At 46.9% G+C, this 22,117-nt stretch overlaps 1 protein-coding gene across 6 annotated transcripts in view; it reads right to left on the bottom strand.

The window, feature by feature from the left end:
- RFWD3 (ring finger and WD repeat domain 3) overlaps positions 1-22,117 on the bottom strand; it is a 395,707-nt gene that overhangs the window by 219,215 nt on the left and 154,375 nt on the right. For all 6 annotated transcript variants that reach the window (XM_033942519.1, XM_033942524.1, XM_033942520.1 and 3 more), the window contains one exon: positions 11,773-12,005. In XM_033942519.1, coding sequence (XP_033798410.1) covers positions 11,773-12,005 — 233 coding nt within the window. The remainder of the gene's footprint in view (positions 1-11,772; positions 12,006-22,117) is intronic.

Here is a 22,117-nt window from a genome sequence, read left to right as displayed (position 1 = left end):
ATCCAATTGAATATTGTCCACTTTGGCCATGTGTGTCGCCAAGATCACTTATAGGTGTGAAAAGAGAAGGGGGCAAAATCGCAGCCAGCTCCATGAGCACCCCAAAGGACACTATTGATGCCCAACAGCCTGCTCAAGCTCCTGATCGAGTCAAGGAAGCAAGCAAATGCTGAGGGCCCAGAAACCTGAACTCCACAAATATTCAGCAGGTTTGTTGGATTGGTCCTTGAAGGATACACCTGCCAAGATGCAGACAGAGTGAGGAGTGGCACTCGCTTGTGGGCTGTAAGGGACTATAATGTGTTAATGGAATGGATAGTGTGCAGGATATGGTGCAGTAATTTTGTGGATTTTTTTTCTACATAACACGCCTGCTTTTCGTATGGTTCTGGGTAACTCTAGTTAGATACAAACATATGTGTTAGTTAAGGCCATCACAAAATTACTATAGAATACCACTTATATAAAACAATACACATCAGTATTGTTAAACGGCCTCAGAGATGGAGCCTACGAACAGCCATACAATCACAAGCTGGGATGATCCACGTAGATATAATACTCCTGCTCCAATCATTGGCCAATAAATACTTGTTTTAACTTTTTTTGTGCTATTTTTTAAAGCTAATATAAACCCTTCACCAATCATTACTGAAGATATAGTGCATTTTCAAAAAAATCTTCAGCAAATACTGTGCATATTGTCCAAATTTGAAAAGCTAGACCGTACAACTTATCTTTATTGTTGAATAGTCTTCGCTGTGGGAGTCTTTTTTTAAAAAACCTCAGTCAGTTCATGTCCGTCTGCCGACGCGGCCAGCGTTTCGCGGGAATTACATACATCCGCTGCGTCAGGGCCACCGGGACATTAACAATCACACGCACACTGAGCAGCTGCTTCTCCCAGGTTCTCTTTCCTCTGATCCTGGCTCATCCTTGATATATGGCTCTTCCCCTCGTTCAATGCGGCATATGATGTCAGGAACGACGGTCAGAGATCCTGTTCCTAGTGAGATCAGGGTCTGATAATTCTCCTTCATCACCTCCCTGTAAAGCTCCTTCTGCTCTTCATCTAAATACTCCCACTCCTCCTGGGAGAAAGAGACAGCGATGTCTTCAAATGTCTCCTGCACCCGCCGAGCAGAAAGCCCCGCAGCCACCACCCCGCCCCCCTCCAGAGCCCCAGATCCAGCCCCGTCCCCCTCCCTCCCCGCAGGGCTCCCCCAGAAGAGCAGAAGGAGCTTTACAGGGAGGTGATAAAGGAGAATTATCAGACCCTGATCTCACTAGGAACAGGATCTCTGACCGTCGCTCCTGACATCATATGCCGCATTGAACGAGGGGAAGAGCCATATATCAAGGATGAGCCAGGATCAGAGGAAAGAGAACCTGGGAGAAGCAGCTGCTCAGTGTGCGTGTGATTGTTAATGTCCCGGTGGCCCTGATGCAGCGGATGTATGTAATTCCCGCGAAACGCTGGCCGCGTCGGCAGACGGACATGAACTGACTGAGGTTTTTTAAAAAAAGACTCCCACAGCGAAGACTATTCAACAATAAAGATAAGTTGTACGGTCTAGCTTTTCAAATTTGGACAATATGCACAGTATTTGCTGAAGATTTTTTTGAAAATGCACTATATCTTCAGTAATGATTGGTGAAGGGTTTATATTAGCTTTAAAAAATAGCACAAAAAAAGTTAAAACAAGTATTTATTGGCCAATGATTGGAGCAGGAGTATTATATCTACGTGGATCATCCCAGCTTGTGATTGTATGGCTGTGCGTAGGCTCCATCTCTGAGGCCGTTTAACAATACTGATGTGAATTGTTTTATATAAGTGGTATTCTATAGTAATTTTGTGATTGTGATATATACCGCTGGGTTGTATGATTTTAGGTTTCATATTAGTTAAGGCCATGCCCAATAGAAGCATACGAAAAGTTGGTGAATAAAAATCTGAATATGGATGTAATAATAATAATAATAACAGTTTATATACCGCAATACCGTTAAGTTCTATGCGGTTTACAGAAGATTAGCAGGGTACAAGTTGAGTTGACGTACAAGTTGAGTTAACTTAAGGGATGTGGGAACAATGGGGAGAAAGGGCAAGAGAGGGGAAGGAGGGAAGTGGGTCAGCTGTCTAGGTATTTCAGGAATAGGTGAGTTTTGAGGCGTTTCCTGAATACCTCATAAGTGGTGGGCAATAGGAGTTGTTCTAGGTCTTTACCCCATAGAGCAGCCTGATGTGAGAGAAGATGCTCATGGTGTTTTTTTAGTTTGCATCCTCTAACCGGGGGAGAAACGAAGTGCGAGTGGGAGCTTCTCTTGTGTTTGTTGGCTGAGAAGGAGAATAGGTCAGTGATGTATTTAGTGGTTAGACCGTAGAAAACTTTAAAACAGAGGCAGGCGAACTTAAACTTTACACAAGCTTCCATCGGCAGCCAGTGTAGCTGTTTGAAGTATGGCGTCACGTGATCGAACTTCTTTAGACCGAAGATTAGTCTGACCGCAGTGTTTTGCATTAGTTGTAATCGTTGCATATTCTTTTGGGGGATTGCTAAGTAGGCGATGTTACAGTAGTCGAGTTGACTTAATACGAGGGATTGTACCAAGATTCTGAAGGCAGAGTTATCAAAGTATGCTTTAATGGATTTATTATTATTATTATTATTAATATGGATGTAGCCAAGGCCAGAAAAACACATTACAGATTAATATTAAGGAAAAGTATAATAATATTCTTTTTATGTATTTTGCTTTTAAGCCAGACCATAGAGGGAATCAGGTAATGCGTAACATACTTCTAGAGGGATTAATGACTCTATCTTGTTTTCTTTCTTTCTGTGTCTTTGTGCAATTTTCCCGCCTTGAGCCTCATGGCTCTAATTAATATCAGACCTCTCAGTCTGGCTTGTGGAAGATATAGGGTTTCACATTTTTGAATAAAGATAGTTATATGTATCTTATGAATGCAATATACCGTGCTGGGTGTGTGTGATGGGATCCCATGAGTGATTATGTGTGTGATATGTGGTATGAATGATGTGAGAAAGCAATGTTACTTACCGTAACAGTTGTTATCCAGGGACAGCAGGCAGCTATTCTCACTAGTGGGTGATGTCATCCGACAGAGCCCCGATACGGACATCTTGCAAGCATGTCTTGCTTGAAGAAACTCAGAAGTTTCGAGATGCCCGCACCGCGCATGCGCCAGTGCCTTCCCGCCCGATGTACCGGGCGTGTCTCCTTAGTTCAGGTAGCTAGCCTGAGAAGCCAACCCAAGGGAGGTGGGTGGGACGTGAGAATAGCTGCCTGCTGTCCCTGGATAACAACTGTTACGGTAAGTAACATTGCTTTATCCCAGGACAAGCAGGCAGGTATTCTCACTAGTGGGTGACCTCCAAGCTAACCCCAATGGGATGGTGGGAGAGTTGGCAACTTAAGAGAATAAATTTTGTAACACTGTTTGGCCAAACTGTCCATCCCGTCTGGAGAAAGTATCCAGACAATAATGAGAGGTGAATGTATGAACCGAGGACCAAGTGGCAGCCTTACAAATCTCCTCAATCGGTGTCGATCTGAGGAAGGCTACAGAGGCTGCCATTGCTCTGACCTTATGGGCTGTGACCTTACAGGGAAGGGATAATCCAGCCTGGGCAGAGCAGGAAGAGATACAAGCCGCCATCCAGTTGGAGATGGTGCGCTTCGATACAGGTCGTCCCAACTTGTTTGAATCAAAGGAGACGAAAAGTTGAGGAGCAGTTCTGTGTGGCTTGGTGCGATCTAAGTAGAAAGCCAAAGCACGTTTACAGTCCAGAGTGTGAAGAGCTGATTCTCCAGGGTGAGAATGAGGCTTTGGAAAAAACACTGGAAGTACAATAGATTGGTTGAGATGAAATTCAGAAACCACTTTAGGCAGGAATTTCGGATGAGTACGGAGGACCACCTTGTCATGATGGAATACAGTGAACGGTGGATCCGTCACTAGGGCTTGAAGCTCACTGACCCTACGAGCAGACGTAAGGGCCACCAGAAAAACCACCTTCCAGGTGAGATACTTAAGTGGAGCCTTGTTGAGAGGTTCAAACGGAGGCTTCATAAGATGAGACAGGACAACATTGAGATCCCAAACCACAGGAGGAGGTTTGATAGGAGGGTTGACATGAAAAAGTCCTTTCATAAATCTGGAAACCACAGGATGAGCAGACAAAGGTTTCCCCTGTAGAGGCTGATGGAAAGCCGCAATAGCACTCAGGTGGACTCGTATAGAGGTAGACTTGAGACCAGACTGAGACAGGTGTAGAAGATAGTCCAATACAGAAGATAGGGAAGCTCGCTGAGGTTCCGTGGCATTGGAAATACACCAGGAAGAGAATCTAGTCCATTTTTGAGAATAGCATTGTTGAGTAGCAGGCTTCCTGGAAGCCTCCAAGACCTCCCTCACTGCTTGAGAAAACTGGTGAGGAGTTATGTTGAAAGGAACCAAGCTGTCAGGTGGAGGGACTGCAGGTTGGGATGAAGTAGTGAACCTTGATGTTGAGTAAGTAGTGAAGGAAACACTGGAAGAAGTACTGGCTCCCTGCTGCTCAGTTGAAGTAGAAGGGAGTACCAAGGTTGTCTGGGCCACCGAGGAGCAATCAGAATCATGGTGGCATGGTCTGATCTCAACTTGACCAGAGTCTTTTGAATGAGAGGAAATGGAGGAAACGCATATAGGAAGCGATTCCCCCAATCCAGTAGAAAGGCGTCTGCCTCGAGGCGGTGAGGAGTGTAGATCCTGGAGCAAAACTGAGGCAGTTTGAAGTTGTGGGGGGCTGCAAAGAGGTCTATCTGAGGCGTTCCCCTCTGAGCAAAGATCTGATGAATGGGGTCGGAGTGGAGCGTCCATTCGTGAGGCTGGAGAAGACGACTCAATTTGTCTGCCAAGACGTTGTCTTTCCCCTGAATGTAGACAGCTTTGAGGAAGGTGTTGTGGCGAACCGCCCAATCCCAGACTCGAAGAGCTTCCTGGCAAAGAGGGGCCGAGCCCGTGCCCCCTTGTTTGTTGACATAATACATGGCGACCTGATTATCTGTGCGAATAAGGACCACCATGTCGTGAAGTAGATGCTGGAAAGCTTGGAGGGCATTGAAGATGGCTCTGAGCTCCAGAAGATTGATTTGATGGAGTCGTTCAGCACTGGTCCAGAACCCCTGAGTGCGAAGACCATCCAGATGAGCCCCCCATGCATAGTTCGAAGTGAGAACTTTCTGGTGGGGAGGAGAGTGAAACAGCAAACCTCTGGATAGATTCGAAGAGGTCATCCACCAGAGAAGAGACTGCCGTAGAGCAGGAGTGACTACAATGTGACGAGACAACGGGTCGGACACATGAGTCCACTGAGATGCCAGGGTCCATTGAGGAATTCTGAGATGTAGTCTGGCAAAAGGCGTCACATGAACTGTAGACGCCATGTGGCCCAAGAGGACCATCATGTGTCTCGCTGAGATGGATTGGCGAGAAGACACCGACTGGCAGAGTAAAAGGAGAGCATCCATGCGTTGAGGAGGAAGGAATGCTCGAAGTTGAATGGTATCCAGGACAGCCCCGATAAAGGGGAGAGACTGGGTGGGCTGAAGATGTGACTTGGGAAAGTTGATCTCGAAGCCCAAACTCTGCAGGAAACAAATTATAGTCAAGGTCGCCGAAATGACCCCTGGAGCCGACGGTGCCTTGATGAGCCAGTCGTCGAGGTATGGAAACACCTGAAGACCCATGTTCCGAAGTGCAGCGGCCACCACCACCAGACACTTCATGAAGACTCTGGGAGACGAGGAAAGGCCGAATGGAAGCACTCGATACTGCAGATGTAGATGTCCCACCCGAAATCTGAGGAACTTGCGGGAGGCCGGATGAATAGGGATGTGAGTGTAGGCCTCCTTGAGGTCCAGAGAGCATAACCAATCGTTCTGCTCGAGGAGGGGGTAGAGAGAAGCAAGGGTCAGCACGCGGAACCGCTCCTTGACCAAAAACTTGTTGAGGACTCGAAGGTCCAAAATGGGACGCAGATCGCCCGTCTTCTTCGGGACCAGGAAGTACCGGGAGTAAAACCCCCGGTTTTGCTGATCTAATGGAACCGGCTCGACGGCCCGAAGCCGAAGCAGAGCCTGAGCCTCCTGGAGGAGAAGAGCGGTCTGCGTCAAGTTGGAAGGATACTCTCTTGGCGGGAGGTCCGGGGGGACCTGTTGGAAACGAAGAGAGTATCCCTCTCTTACGATGGTGAGGACCCAAAGGTCCGTGGTGATTGTCTCCCATCGATGACAAAAATGATGGAGACGACCCCCAATGGGAAAAACGGGGGGAGACAGAACGAAGTCGGTTATGCTCCCTGGAAGAGAGTCAAAGGCTGAGTAGCCTTGGGTGCAGCCGGCATCTGAGGCTTCTGCTGAGGCTTCTGGGGAGGCTGTCTCTTCGCAGGTTGCCTCGCAGGAGGAGTCTGCCTCGGCTGATAACGCCGCTGGTAAATCAGAGGCGGCCTAGAGGGACGAGACTGTTGAGGCTTGGGCTTAGGCCGTAGAATAGACTGGAAGGACTTCTCATGATCCGAAAGCTTCTTAGTAACAATCTCGATAGACTCATCGAACAGATCCGCCCCCGCACAAGGCACATTTGCAAGTCTGTCTTGGAGATTCGGATCCATATCAATCGTACGAAGCCATGCAAGGCGACGCATGGCGACCGAACAGGCCGCAGCACGTGCCGAGAGCTCGAAGGCATCGTAGGAGGATTGCATCAGCTGCAGGCGTAACTGGGAAAGGGTCGCCACCACCTCTTCAAACTCGAATCGAGCCTGAGCATCGATAAAAGGGATGAACTTGCGGAGCACCGGCAAGAAGAAGTCCAAATATGAAGAGAAGAAGAAATTGTAATTGAGCACTCGAGTCGCCATCATCGAGTTCTGGTAGATACGTCTACCAAATTTATCCATCGTCCTCCCTTCACGGCCCGGTGGTACTGAGGCGTAAACCTGGGAGGGATGAGATCGTTTGAGGGAGGACTCGACCAGAAGGGACTGATGAGATAGTTGTGCCCCCTCAAACCCTTTGTGGTGGACGATGCGGTATCGAGCATCCAACTTACTGGGAACTGCAGGGATGGAATATGGTGTCTCAAAACAACGCATGAAAGTCTGGTCAAGCAGTTTATGCAGAGGAAGCCGGAGCGTCTCCGCCGGAGGGTGAGGCAAATGCATGGTGTCCAGATACTCCTTAGAATATCGAGAACCAGTGTCCAAAGTTACATCCAAGTCATCCGCCATTTGTCGGAGGAAGGAGGAAAAGGACAGTTGGTCCGCCAGCGCCGGCCGGCGAGACGGACTAGAAGCAGTGGAAGCCTCCGGGTCCAGAGAGAGCTGGGAGCGGCAAGGAGAATAGGAGGTAGATGGTTCCTCATACTCCGGTCCCTCAGGCGGGGATAAATCCGACGAGGAGTATCCCATACGCTGGATCTTCTTTTGCGGGGACACCTCCGAATGACGTGAGGAGTGTCGAGATGAGTGTCGAGATCAATGCCCCTCCCGGTGACGGGATGGGGAACGAGATCTTCTATGCATCGCACGATTCCCCGAAGCCTCCAAGGAATGGATGGGACTAGATGCAGTGGATCGTAGAGGTGGCAAGGATGCGGACTCACGCAGTGCCACCCAGGTCTGGTATGGAGTGCGGAAAAACTCTTCCTGCGATGCGGTATGCCCAGGACTCCGATTATCAGGGGCTGACAAAGTACTCTGATGTCGAGGAGGCGTGATGGGCTCCAAAGGCGGCATATCACTAAACGAAGCCCGCCTGGAGGCTCCCGCCGCCCTCCGTCGATCCTCCTCGTCGAGCAGAGAGATCGAACGACGAGGAGGAGGGGGAGGGGGCGGTCCGCCCCCGGGAGGTCACCCTGAATGGAGGCGATAAGCCGGGGTCCCATAGACTGCATAAGCTCGACAAACTGAGCTTCCAGCAGGGATCGCAGCGAAGCCGATATGGAGGGATCCGCACCGATAGGGGGTCCTCCAGCACGGTCTTCGCGCTCCTTTGTGGCCAAGTGCTTCTGCTTGCTAGCTTTAGGCACTTTGATGACCACCGGAGGGACAGTGGAAGGCGGTACCTGAGCCGAGGAGACGGGGACAGGCACCGATGTCAAACTTAAGGCAGAAGTCGGAGTGAACGATGCCGGCTTCACAATGCCAGATGCAGGAGTTGTCGATGCAGGTTTCGAACGGACCGGCGAAACATCAGCAGAAGTTGAAGCAGACGGCTCCTTGGCAGTCTCCATCTTAAACATCGACTCCCAGAGCAAGCAGCGCCGTTTGAACGAGCGCGCAGTGAGCGTGGAACAAGGCCGGCACGATTTCAGAACGTGTTCTGGACCAAGACACTGAAGACAGCGTCGATGCGGGTCCGTCAACGAAATCGCACGCTGGCACTTGCTGCACTTTTTAAAACCGGTGATTGGCCGGGACATAGGCCGGAAAATCGTCGCCGCAAGGTCGAAGGCGCTAGGCCTAAGCCACGAGGCCGGCCCGGCCGAACCGCCGGAAGAAATAATTTTAACTTTTTTTTTTTTTTTTTTTAAGAAAATATAAAGTAAAATTGAAATAAATCAAAGAAACAAAAAACGCGGTACAATGAAGGCAAATTTACTGAAATTCAGTCAGCGCAGAATGAAGTGAAACTTCTCAGCTCCGCGGAAAGAAAAGAACTGAGGAGACACGCCCGGTACATCGGGCGGGAAGGCACTGGCGCATGCGCGGTGCGGGCATCTCGAAACTTCTGAGTTTCTTCAAGCAAGACATGCTTGCAAGATGTCCGTATCGGGGCTCTGTCGGATGACATCACCCACTAGTGAGAATACCTGCCTGCTTGTCCTGGGATAATGATTTGTATTTAATTTCACATGTTCTTACATATAAGATGTAAGAGACTTAAAGGGAGCCTAAGAGGCAACATTTGGAAATAGTTAGAGCCAGAGACACTGTACCAGTCTTTGAGAGGTCCAGAGCTGGAAAGGTCAGCTAGTTTGACCTCCAGCATAGGAAGGAGGGGGAGTAGTTTTTTCCTGTTTCACTTTTAATACAGGGACACAAACTTTTCAGCAGATACTGAAAGCAGAAATGCAGGCTGGCTTTAACAGACGAACTATTTGATTTCACCTTTTTGAGAATGACAAAAAGGGTATTGGGTATGCATAAACAAAAATATGATTTGTGAAACTTTTTTCCTATGTCAAAAGGAATTTTCTTTGTTCAAACTTAAGGACAGCCTCTGTCAGCTGATTGGTTGACAAGGGATAATGTCATACTGGTCACAGAAGGTATATATTGGTGAGCGAGCGAGGACACATCGAATGTACCAGAACCAGAAGAGATCATAAGTGGAGATCAAGAGGAAAAACTGGTTCATATAGAGATAAGCCATGAGGAGGTTCTCAAACAGATAGACAGACTAAAATGCGACAAATCATCGGGCCCGGACGGAATCCACCCAAGGGTTCTAAAAGAGCTAAGGAACGAAATAGCGGAAACTCTCCGACAAATTTGCAACTTGTCCTTGAAAACTGGAGAGATCCCGGAAGACTGGAAAATAGCAAATATCACACCTATCTTTAAAAAGGGATCGAGGGGTGACCCGGGAAACTACAGGCCAGTGAGCTTGACTTCAGTCCCAGGCAAGATGATGGAGGCACTAATAAAAGACACCATCTGCGAACACATAGAAAAAAATGGACAACTAAAAGTGAGCCAGCACGGCTTCTGCAAGGGAAGATCGTGCCAAACGAACCTACTGCACTTTTTTGAAGGGATAAACAGCCAGATGGACAAAGGAGAACCCATAGACATCATCTATCTCGACTTCCAAAAGGCCTTTGACACGGTGCCCCATGAGCGGCTTCTTAGGAAGCTGTGGAGCCACGGGGTGGAAGGGGACGTACACAGATGGATTAAACACTGGTTGGCAGACAGAAAGCAACGGGTCGGAGTGAAGGGACACTACTCGGACTGGCGGAAGGTCACGAGCGGTGTTCCCCAGGGGTCGGTGCTCGGACCGCTGTTGTTTAATGTATTCATAAACGACCTAGAAGCAGGGACGAAGTGTGAAGTTATAAAATTTGCGGATGACACCAAACTCTGCAGCAGGGTTAGAACCACGGAAGAATGTGAAGACCTACAAGGGGACCTAAACAAACTGGAGGAGTGGGCAAGCAAATGGCAAATGCGTTTTAATATAGAGAAATGCAAGGTCATGCATTTAGGAAAAAAAAACCTGATGTTCAGCTACAAAATGGGGGGGTCAGTGCTAGGGGATAGTAATCTTGAAAAAGACTTGGGTGTACTGGTAGATACTACAATGAAACCAACGGCACAATGTGCAGCGGCCTCCAAGAAAGCAAACAGAATGTTGGGTATTATTAAGAAGGGCATTACGACCAGGAAGAAGGAAGTCATCATGCCACTGTATCGTGCGATGGTTCGTCCGCATCTGGAGTACTGTGTCCAGTACTGGTCACCGTACCTCAAGAAGGACATGGCGATACTTGAAAGGGTCCAGAGAAGAGCGACGAAAATGATAACAGGTATGGAAAACCTTTCATACACAGACAGGTTGGGAAGGCTGGGGCTCTTCTCCCTTGAAAAGAGGAGACTCAGAGGAGACATGATAGAGACTTTCAAGATCATGAAGGGCATAGAGAGGGTGGAAAGGGACAGATTCTTCAGATTATTGGGAACCACAAGCACCAGGGGGCACTCAGAGAAGCTGAAAGGGGACAATTTTAGAACCAATGCTAGGAAGTTCTTCTTTATACAGAGGGTGGTGGACACCTGGAATACGCTTCCGGAGGTTGTGATAGGACAGAGTACACTACGGGGGTTCAAGGAAGGTTTGGATAAATTCCTGAACGATAGGGGGATTGAAGGATACAAATAGGGGTAAAGATAGGTTTTAGACAGAGTATAGATAGAAGGATAAAAGGGATCAGAGAAGGATCACATTACAGGTCATGGGCCTGATGGGCCGCCACGGGTGCGGACTACTGGGCACGATGGACCTCGTGTCTGACCCAGCGGAGGCAACTTCTTATGTTCTTATGTTCTTAACAACGAAGTATAGGTTGGGATTCTTTGCTAGAAATGCCAGATTTCGACCTCTGTAAAGACTCCCAATGATGCAAATAATCTTTTGATAGTTGTTATGGAAATTAATAAACCCAATAAATTTTTTGGAACATTTTGCGTCATTGGCCATTATTCCTGTACACTTTACACACCTAAGAGCAAGGCTAGCTGCTTAAGTGGCGACTCAGATGGGACTGTCGCATTAGAGCGTGCTTGAGTCAGATTACCCTGCTTAAGAGTCTGCTCCTCTCCAAGCAGGCACAGCCAGTCCTAGAGCCACGAACAATCAAAAAGACCGCCGAAATAAAGGGAGATCAGAACTATGCTTTCATGCTCACCTGCAGCAGAGACCAGGGAGGAGGATGAGCTGAAAAGCTGTGATTGACATCTTCTGCAGAATGCTCGCAAGCAGGCATGAACAATCCTGTGGTTCAGCATACCATTCCTATTGCATTGTAAACCCAGTTACCAGGGTTTTCAGTGCACGGCACTAACGACGTCATGATAATCCTAAAATATTCTCTGGACTTCATAAAAAGATGTACTCATCTGTCACCTCTTTTAGAAAGAAACTAAATACAGAACAGTGCTGTTAGCCACATTTCCAAGCCCCGTTTGTGACACAAACCTCCCACACTTGGTATAAAAGCTTGGACCTCTTGCTCATTCTCTTCCACTTCTGTCGTGCTGTTACCACCATTATGTTCCTCATCCGATTCACTCAGCTCAAGTGTCTCATCTGAGCTATTTCCCTCATTGCTGTCTAGCAGTGGCACAGGTTCAACTGATGGCATCGCTGCTGGTGCTGCTCCTGTCCGATTCCTACCCACCTGGAAAAAGTTATCCAGAGGTGCTTGAAGCCTGAAAAGCAAAAGTCAAGACATATCCACCAATGAATTCAGATGAATGACATAAAAAATTCACCTTCAGTTTATTAGTTCTGCATTCCTATCTGCCCTTGATAATAACAAAAATGAGTAACTGATAAATTCTCATTTCAAATTTGTTTTCAATGTTCAAACCTCAATATAACCAGGCCTTAATCAAACTGTGGACTGAAATACTAAATACTGTACTATCATAAAATACACATTTGGAGACACAAACTAGGTAGGCTCTCCACAGGTGCATTGTCATTCTGCACCTCTGGCTATAATCATTGGGTCACAGCGATAAAAAACCTAAGAGCCAAATGGCGAGACCTCTTTTACTGCTCTCCACCTAAAACTGCTGCCAATTAAATCTTTGTGGGAGGTCAAGGGAATCCACTCTGAAGCCTACAAGCAGCACTTATAAGATTTACTAAGGCTCTATTCCCATTCTGTGTCAATAAGGAAAAAAAGCAGGGAACAAATAGTGATATATGGTTATATGAGAAAGAGACTTTTGAGACCTAGGCCATTGTATAGATGTCAGGGAGGCTGCCAGCTGTACAATGGCATGCCATTGCCATCTTGCTTCACATTTATCAAGGCCTTGGTATCCAAAATCTCTTTTTCTCATATACCCCATATCTCTGTCTCTCTCTCTCTCATATTCACCCATCAAATCCCAGTCCCCACACCCCTTTTCCAAGTAATGAGCTATTTCTCACCTCCAGGCAACTAAGAAGTTGGGTACCTTCCAGAGTAATGCATTTGGGGATTAATAGGAAGGAACCGTATATGCTGGGAGGAGAGAAGCTGATATGCACGGACGGGGAGAGGGACCTTGGGGTGATAGTGTCCGAAGATCTAAAGGCGAAAAAACAGTGTGACAAGGCAGTGGCTGCTGCCAGAAGGATTCTGGGCTGTATAAAGAGAGGCGTAGTCAGTAGAAGGAAGAAAGTGTTGATGCCCCTGTACAGGTCATTGGTGAGGCCCCACTTGGAGTATTGTGTTCAGTTTTGGAGACCGTATCTGGCGAAAGACGTAAGAAGACTTGAGGCGGTCCAGAGGAGGGCGACAAAAATGATAGGAGGCTTGCGCCAGAAGATGTATGAGGAGAGACTGGAAGCCCTGAATATGTATACCCTAGAGGAAAGGAGAGACAGGGGAGATATGATTCAGACGTTCAAATACTTAAAGAGTATTAACGTAGAACAAAATCTTTTCCAGAGAAAGGAAAATGGTAAAACCAGAGGACATAATTTGAGGTTGAGGGGTGGTAGATTCAGGGGCAATGTTAGGAAATTCTACTTTACGGAGAGGGTGGTGGATGCCTGGAATGCGCTCCCGAGAGAGGTGGTGGAGAGTAAAACTGTGACTGAGTTCAAAGAAGCGTGGGATGAACACAGAAGATTTAGAATCAGAAAATAATATTAAAGATTGAACTAGGCCAGTTACTGGGCAGACTTGTACGGTCTGTGTCTGTGTATGGCCGTTTGGAGGAGGATGGGCAGGGGAGGGCTTCAATGGCTGGGAGGGTGTAGATGGGCTGGAGTAAGTCTTAACAGAGATTTCGGCAGTTGGAACCCAAGCACAGTACCGGGTAAAGCTTTGGATTCTCGCCCAGAAATAGCTAAGAAGAAAAAAAAAAAAATTTAAATTGAATCAGGTTGGGCAGACTGGATGGACCATTCGGGTCTTTATCTGCCGTCATCTACTATGTTACTATGTATTCCACCAAGAATGAAGACCGCAAGGGAATTTAGGCCACTGTTGCATAGTGCTTGCTCTTACAAGCACTTTAGAACTAAATTGAAAACTCATCTTTTTTCAAAATATTTAGCGAATTAATTTAAATCATCCTTAGGTTATGTTATTTCTAATCTATTATTCACCACATTGAACTTACGGTCATGTGGTTTATAAGTACGATGTTATGTTATGCTACTATGTAGTCAAATAGAACTAAACCTCATGATTTCTTCAGTATCAGCAGCCTATGCAAACCCCCCCCCCAAAAAAAAAACCAACAACCCAAAACAAACAAACTTTGGAGGGCATGAAATTCTAGGTGCTATGGTGCAATTTAAATATCATGGAGACCTGGTGTCCAAAATTTGTCAATACCTGGAATAAACAATAACAAACCATAATGTGCTGTTAATATATGGGAGAAAATAAAAATAAAAGCCACAGAACATTAGTTTTACCAACTATTCTCAAAATATAAATTATTAGAGTTGCACATTTAAACTGTTTTAATGCAATTAAATCATTTTATTTGACAATATCTTTATTAACTCACTTAGCAAAAGAACAATGCTGTTTAAATGTGGAAACTCTCCTCTACAAAGTACCACCCAAAATACAAAAAATAAATTGGTGTATTATCTTTAACACCATTGGAGAAATACAATTATGGTTATGGTTTGTAGAGGTTCTTGGTAAACTGTTCAATGTTATCCAAGAATGGAGGTATTCTTTTGTTATTTTAGAAAAACAATTTATCCAAATGAACTCCCAATTAACTTTGCAATAAGCTCCTAGAACACTAGTGAGAGTCCTTCATGGTGATACAACAATAAAAGGAAATAGAATACTTACCCAATCCATCCATAAGAATATGAGAATTCCCTTACTGGGTTAGAACAATGGTCCATCAAGCCCAGTAGCCCGTTCTCATGGTGGCCAATCCAGGTCACTAGTACCTGGCCAAAATCCAAGTAGTAACAATATTCCATACTACTAATACAGGGCAAGCAGTGGCTTCCCCCATGTGTTTCTCAATAACAGACTATGGACTTTTCCTCCAGGAACTTGTCCAAACCTTTCTTAAAGCCAGCTACGCTATCTGCTCTTACCACATCCTCTGGCAACGCATTCCAGAGCTTAACTATTCTCCGAGTGAAAAAAATTTCCTCCTATTGGTTTTGAAAGTATTTCCCTGCAACTTTGAGTGTCCCCCTAGTCTTTGTAATTTTTGACAGAGTGAAAAATCGATCCACTTGTACCCGTTCTACTCCACTCAGGATTTTGTAGACTTCAATCATATCTCTCCTCAGCTGTCTCTTTTCCAAGCTGAAGAGCTCTAACCATTTTAGTCTTTCTTCATATGAGAGGAGTTCCATCCCCTTTACCAGCTTGGTCACTCTTCTTTGAACCTTTTCTAGTGCCACTATTTCTTTCTTGAGATAAAGAGACCAGAATTGAACGCAATACTCCACATGAGGTCACACCATGGAGCAATACAGGGGCATTATAACATTCTTAGTCTTATTAACCATTCCTTTTTAAATAATTCCTAGCATCCTGTTTGCTTTTTTGTCTGTCGCCGCACATTGGACAGAAGGTTTCATCGTATTATCTACGATGATACCCAGATCCTTTTCTTGGGCGCTAATCCACAAGGTGGACCCTAGCATCCAGTAACTGTGATTCAGGTTATTCTTCCCAATGTGCATCACTTTGCATTTGTCCACATTAAATTTCATCTGCCATTTGGATGCCAGTCTGCCAATTTCCTAAGGTCCGCCTGCAATTTTTCACAAACTGCATGCGTTTTAACAACAGTTTAGTGCCATCTGCAAATATAATCACCTCACTTGTCATTCCAATTTCCAGATAATTTATAAATAAGTTAAATAGTACTGGTCCCAATAGAACCCTGTGGCACTCCACCCACCCCTTAACCCTCCCATTCACCATACCTGCATGTTTTAGTTTACAAATCAAATAAATAACTACAAGTCCTGGGAGGAAGTCTGTCCCACATCGGGGAGCATGTCTGTTGAAACAACCACCATACACTTGAGAGAGCCTCTCTTAGCATCCAACTTAGCATCTTTTTCAAAATCCGATATGGATCATTTCTTGATGCTGACACAGAAGGGCTAGTAGGAATGAGACTGTATATTCATGCAATGTTTAAATTTTTTGATAAATTAATTCTATTAATCCATTCATGTCACAGGCAATTTTTCTATCTAGATGATATTATCACAGATGATTGGTTTTGCATTTCTCAAAATTGTGAATTTGTGTCTGCAGAGATAAATTGATTGCTTCTTCACAGCAAAAATGTTATAAGATATACAGATTTGAGAAAAATACATTAGCCCCATTGTTCTTTTGCAAATAGATGTGCTAAGTTTATATATCTATACAAAGAGATAAGTGTGAGGAGAAAGGGGCAAGCAGTAAAAATGAAAGTGAAACCTTTTAGAGCAGAATACTCCACAAGTCTTGGGATCTTTGAGTGTAAAGCCTGAGGTTTATTATATTATTCTCTCCTAGGAGGAGAAAACCTATAATGAGCATGCAGTTTGGGAATATTGTAAGTTCTTCTACCTATGGGTAAGGCAGGCCTGCATGCAAAATGCAAATACTGCAACAATGAAATGCCCGATGGCCCGAATGAATCATCATCATGAGAAGTGATTTGATGAATATGACAAAAGGAACATGTTTGAATAGACAGCATCTTCAGATTGGTAAATGTTTTGATTTCATCATATTTCTTAAAAACTGCCTTGAGAAAATATCATTTGAGCAAAAATATATTTGTTATCACTGCATGTTATCATCATTTTGATACAGTTGTTATGATGAAATAAAGAGTTTAAACAAGAAAATATGTCTTTTTTTTTGGGGGGGGGGCAGTACTGAGTGACAGTGAATACAATGAGTAATACTAAATAAGCAGATATGGTATCAATAATAAAATAACAACAATGACGTTTTACTTTAGGAGAATCTTTCATCAACCTAAAGGATTCTGGAAACTATCCACTTTCAAGGTCATCATCTTCCTGTTCTACATTTTCAATGTTTTCTGTTCAGGCTAGTGTTTCAGTTACATCATACACATCCCAGGTGGATTTGATTTAAATCAAATCAATTTAAATCACTAGTCAGAAAGACTTGATTTAAATCATGGTTTTCTACAGACTCATTCTTGCTGGTATAATCCTAATATTTATTTATTCAATTTTCTATACCGTTCTCTCAGGGGAGCGCAGAATGTTTTACATGGATTTATTCAGGTACTCAAGAATTTTACCCTGTCTGTCCCGGTGGGTTCACAATCTATCTAATATATCTGGGGCTTTGGGGGACCAAGTGACCTACCAGGGTCACAAAGAGCAGTGTGGGTTCTAACCCCCAACCACAGGGTGCTGAGGCTGTAGTTCCAAACCCTGTACCACACTCTCAGATATAGTATGGTAGATAGAAGATAGCATGGCAAACATTGTCTGATAGAGATGGCAAAATATAGTTAAAGCATGGTAAAACAATACAACAAAACATGGTACTGTAAGAGAGCATGGACATTGTTTTGGCTACCTTTAAAAAACCCTCAGAACATCAAAGTGCACTCATTATCAGGATGTCAGGGAAAAGATGTGGGCTGCACTCTCACTCTGCTGAGGAAAGATCACTGAGCGGAAGGAGCCTGCTGGGAGTCTTAACTAGAACCAGGGCTGAACCAGAGCGTCCAGCTGCTGGCTTTGTGATGACGACTAAAGAACCGATCAGCTTTCTTGTTGGCTGCAATTGCCATGAGACTGAACGTGGGACATCCCTACTGTGCCACTATGCAATCGAACGCCCTTTGATATAGGGACCACTGTCTAGGTCCAGTCTGACGACAGAAAATCCACCAGAACGTTGTCCACTCCGACCACGTGCACTGCTGACAGTTCCACTAGGTGTCTCTCCATCCTCAGGAAGAGAAGTAAAGCCTCTATGCTCAGAGAGGCACTTCTGGTGCCCCCCTGCCATTTGCCATAAGCCACCGCTGTGGCATTGTCCAGGAAGACGCGGACGGCTCGATGATGGAGATGATTTTTGAAGTGGAGGAGAGCTAGTCGAATCGCCCGAAGTGCCAGGTGATTGATTGACCACTTGTGCTCGGAGGGAGCCCACTGACTTTGAACAGGGACAGTTATATACACCACCCCCCATCCTGTGAGACTCACATCCATCATCAGAATCATCCACTTGGAAATCTGGAGGGGAAGATTCCAGAGAGTGAGAGAGATCGCAGCCACCAGGCAAGACTGTTCCGTGCCACTGTCATCCAAAGAAGAGGTTCATGTAATGGGTCCCATTACAGACTCCAGCGTGAAATCAGAGCATCCTGCAGTGGGAGCAAACGGGGTCTAGCCCAAGGGACTACATCGATCGTCACCACCATGGTCCCTATAATCTGGAGGTACTGCCATGCCGTTGGGACCAGAGTGGTCAGAAGGTCCCTAATAACCTGTCAGAGCTTCTTCCGATGGGACACAAGCAGGAACACTTTGTTCTGGCCTGTGTGAAAGCGAACTCCCAGGTATTCCAAATCCTGTGTTGACTTGAGACGACTCTTCCTGAAGTTGATAGGACATTACCTCCTATCCCATGACTTTTTAATATTCTTAGAAGTCTTTCATGAAGTACTTTGTTAAATGCCTTTTGAAAATACAAATACACAATATCAACCAGCTTACCATTATCCATATGTTCATTCACCCCTTCAAAGAAATGCAGTAGATTGGTGGGGCAAAATTTCCCTTTACTAAATCCTGTTAGGATGTGCTAGATGTATTGGCTTTCTCTCATTAATACATGCTTATATGTTCTCTCAAACTATATGGCAATATTCTCAATGGTATATTTCACTCCAGAACCGTATTTGAACCAATAAAAAATTAATGTCTTGGATTTATAATTTTATGTTAAATTCTTAATTGAGTGTATGAGAAAGCCTCAGCCCCACCACTCCACCGCTACAGTAGTTTTTAACAGCGGGAAGAATTATGTGGTTCTCATCACCGGCTTACTCATTATCATTCGTTTTTATCTTTAATCAATAAGTTATTAAATATTTTTAAATATTTTATATATATATCTCTAATGTTTCATTTTGTATAAGTTTTGACACTTATCTTTATATTAGCCTAACCCGGGAGCTGTACCCCAACATGTTTTGCACCGTCGTGCTTTATCAAGGGTCTCCCTAGAAAAATAGAAGAGAAAACGTTCAAAATTTGTTATCAAACATTCCCCTTCCTTAGCTGATGTTTATCATGTTATTAACCACCTTATATTCAATAAACTCTTACCGAGGATATTCCTGTCATCCGACTCTATACACTGTTTAGAAAAGAAAGATGGCGGCGGCGTTATACCTCGGTGTTTAAATAATGGTAAATTTAGAAAAAGTTACCACCACCCCGTCTCCTATTGGATCTATATTTAACCAATCAATGACGCCCATTCAAGTTCTCCATTCAACCCATTAGGTTCCACAGTATCTAACATGAAAATGTATCTCTGTTCTTTCTCGTTCAACTTCCTTAGAAGGGAGCCAGGGCACGAGGCAAGCCTCGGCAGCGTTTTTCTTTTTCTTTTCCTTGCAGGAGCGAAGGGAAGGCAGGAGGAAGCAGCCGGAGCAGGCTGTTGGACCGGGGTCGAGGCGAGAGTTAGCTCCGCCCACCCCCACCCGCGTCACAGGTTGCATCGGGCCCGGGCTCCCCCTTTAATTAGAAGGGAGCCAGGGCACGAGGCAAGCCTCGGCAGCGTTTTTCTTTTTCTTTTCCTTGCAGGAGCGAAGGGAAGGCAGGAGGAAGCAGCCGGAGCAGGCTGTTGGACCGGGGTCGAGGCGAGAGTTAGCTCCGCCCACCCCCACCCGCGTCACAGGTTGCATCGGGCCCGGGCTCCCCCTTTAATTAGAAGGGAGCCAGGGCACGAGGCAAGCCTCGGCAGCGTTTTTCTTTTTCTTTTCCTTGCAGGAGCGAAGGGAAGGCAGGAGGAAGCAGCCGGAGCAGGCTGTTGGACCGGGGTCGAGGCGAGAGTTAGCTCCGCCCACCCCCACCCGCGTCACAGGTTGCATCGGGCCCGGGCTCCCCCTTTAATTAGAAGGGAGCCAGGGCACGAGGCAAGCCTCGGCAGCGTTTTTCTTTTTCTTTTCCTTGCAGGAGCGAAGGGAAGGCAGGAGGAAGCAGCCGGAGCAGGCTGTTGGACCGGGGTCGAGGCGAGAGTTAGCTCCGCCCACCCCCACCCGCGTCACAGGTTGCATCGGGCCCGGGCTCCCCCTTTAATTAGAAGGGAGCCAGGGCACGAGGCAAGCCTCGGCAGCGTTTTTCTTTTTCTTTTCCTTGCAGGAGCGAAGGGAAGGCAGGAGGAAGCAGCCGGAGCAGGCTGTTGGACCGGGGTCGAGGCGAGAGTTAGCTCCGCCCACCCCCACCCGCGTCACAGGTTGCATCGGGCCCGGGCTCCCCCTTTAATTAGAAGGGAGCCAGGGCACGAGGCAAGCCTCGGCAGCGTTTTTCTTTTTCTTTTCCTTGCAGGAGCGAAGGGAAGGCAGGAGGAAGCAGCCGGAGCAGGCTGTTGGACCGGGGTCGAGGCGAGAGTTAGCTCCGCCCACCCCCACCCGCGTCACAGGTTGCATCGGGCCCGGGCTCCCCCTTTAATTAGAAGGGAGCCAGGGCACGAGGCAAGCCTCGGCAGCGTTTTTCTTTTTCTTTTCCTTGCAGGAGCGAAGGGAAGGCAGGAGGAAGCAGCCGGAGCAGGCTGTTGGACCGGGGTCGAGGCGAGAGTTAGCTCCGCCCACCCCCACCCGCGTCACAGGTTGCATCGGGCCCGGGCTCCCCCTTTAATTAGAAGGGAGCCAGGGCACGAGGCAAGCCTCGGCAGCGTTTTTCTTTTTCTTTTCCTTGCAGGAGCGAAGGGAAGGCAGGAGGAAGCAGCCGGAGCAGGCTGTTGGACCGGGGTCGAGGCGAGAGTTAGCTCCGCCCACCCCCACCCGCGTCACAGGTTGCATCGGGCCCGGGCTCCCCCTTTAATTAGAAGGGAGCCAACGGCGCCCAGCCGTTCGGCGCACGGCGAAGGCGAGCGGCAAAGGCGCTCGCCTTAGCGAGATCGCCTTTGCGTAGGAGCCTTGAGAGGGAGCCAGGTACGCCAAGTAACTCACTTTCTCTTCTCTCTTCTCTCTCTCTCTTACCCACAGCAGGAACATACCAGCACTTCATGAGAGCAATGGAGGACCCAGGATCCCAGAGGTACTTTCCAGTATACTGCACAGAGTGTAAGATGTACGACTACCTCCCCTTGGGAAGGCGGGAGTACATATGCAGTCGGTGTCAGGAACTGGAAAGCCTGAGGATGGAGGTCGGAAGATTGAGGGTCAGGGTCCAGGAACTGGAGGGACTAGAGGGACTGCGCAACACAGAGGAGACGAGCTGGTCAACCGAAGACACAGACGGAGCAGGCCCCATTGTGGATCAGGTGAGGGACCTCGAGAGATTCATCGAGGAGGCCTATAGGAGGAAGGTGGAGGAACAGGACCAGCAGCTGCACAGACGGATGTCGGCAGACGAGACCCAGGATCTACAAGGGGACACCGGGGAAGGACCTAGTGGAGGAACCACGCAAGAGGAGGAGACCGCGACTCACCAGGACCCCGAGGAAGAGACACCACACTACACCGAGGACACGGACCTGAGACAGAGGAGGTGGCTGAGGAAAGGGAAGTCTGCTATTGTGGTGGGAGACTCGATCTTGAGAGAGGTAGACAGTCACGTAGCTGGAGGAAGGGAGGACCGGCTAGTGACTTGTCTCCCAGGGGCCAAGACACGAGACATCACTGATAGGATTGAGAGGATCCTAGACGGAGCAGAGACAGAGGAGACTGCGGTAATAATCCACGTCGGAACAAACGATGTGAGCCGGAGGAACTTCAGCATGGACGCACTGACTGACCAGTTCAGGGTCCTGGGACGAAAGCTGAAGCGGAGCACACGGAGGATAGCATTCTCGGAGATCCTGCCTGTACCGAGAGCAGATGCAAAGAGGCAGTCAGACATCCAAGCTGTGAATGCATGGTTGAGGAGATGGTGCCAGGAGGAGGGCTTCCGCTTTGTGAGGAACTGGACGTCCTTCTGGAGAAAGAACAAGCTCTACCGGCGGGACGGACTGCACCTGAGCACAGCGGGAACCAGACTACTGGCAGCCAATGTGAGGAAGGAGATCGAGAGGGCTTTAAACTGAGGAGAGGGGGAAAGCCGACAGCTGATCTGATGTTGACGCTTCGGAAAACAGTATCCAGAACAGATGCTGAACGAG

This window comes from Geotrypetes seraphini, chromosome 4, assembly GCF_902459505.1.
Source record: "Geotrypetes seraphini chromosome 4, aGeoSer1.1, whole genome shotgun sequence".
NCBI classification, from domain to species: domain Eukaryota; kingdom Metazoa; phylum Chordata; class Amphibia; order Gymnophiona; family Dermophiidae; genus Geotrypetes; species Geotrypetes seraphini.
The sequence above is the reverse complement of the archived record's forward strand: the minus strand, read 5'-3'. Positions and strand labels throughout refer to the sequence as shown.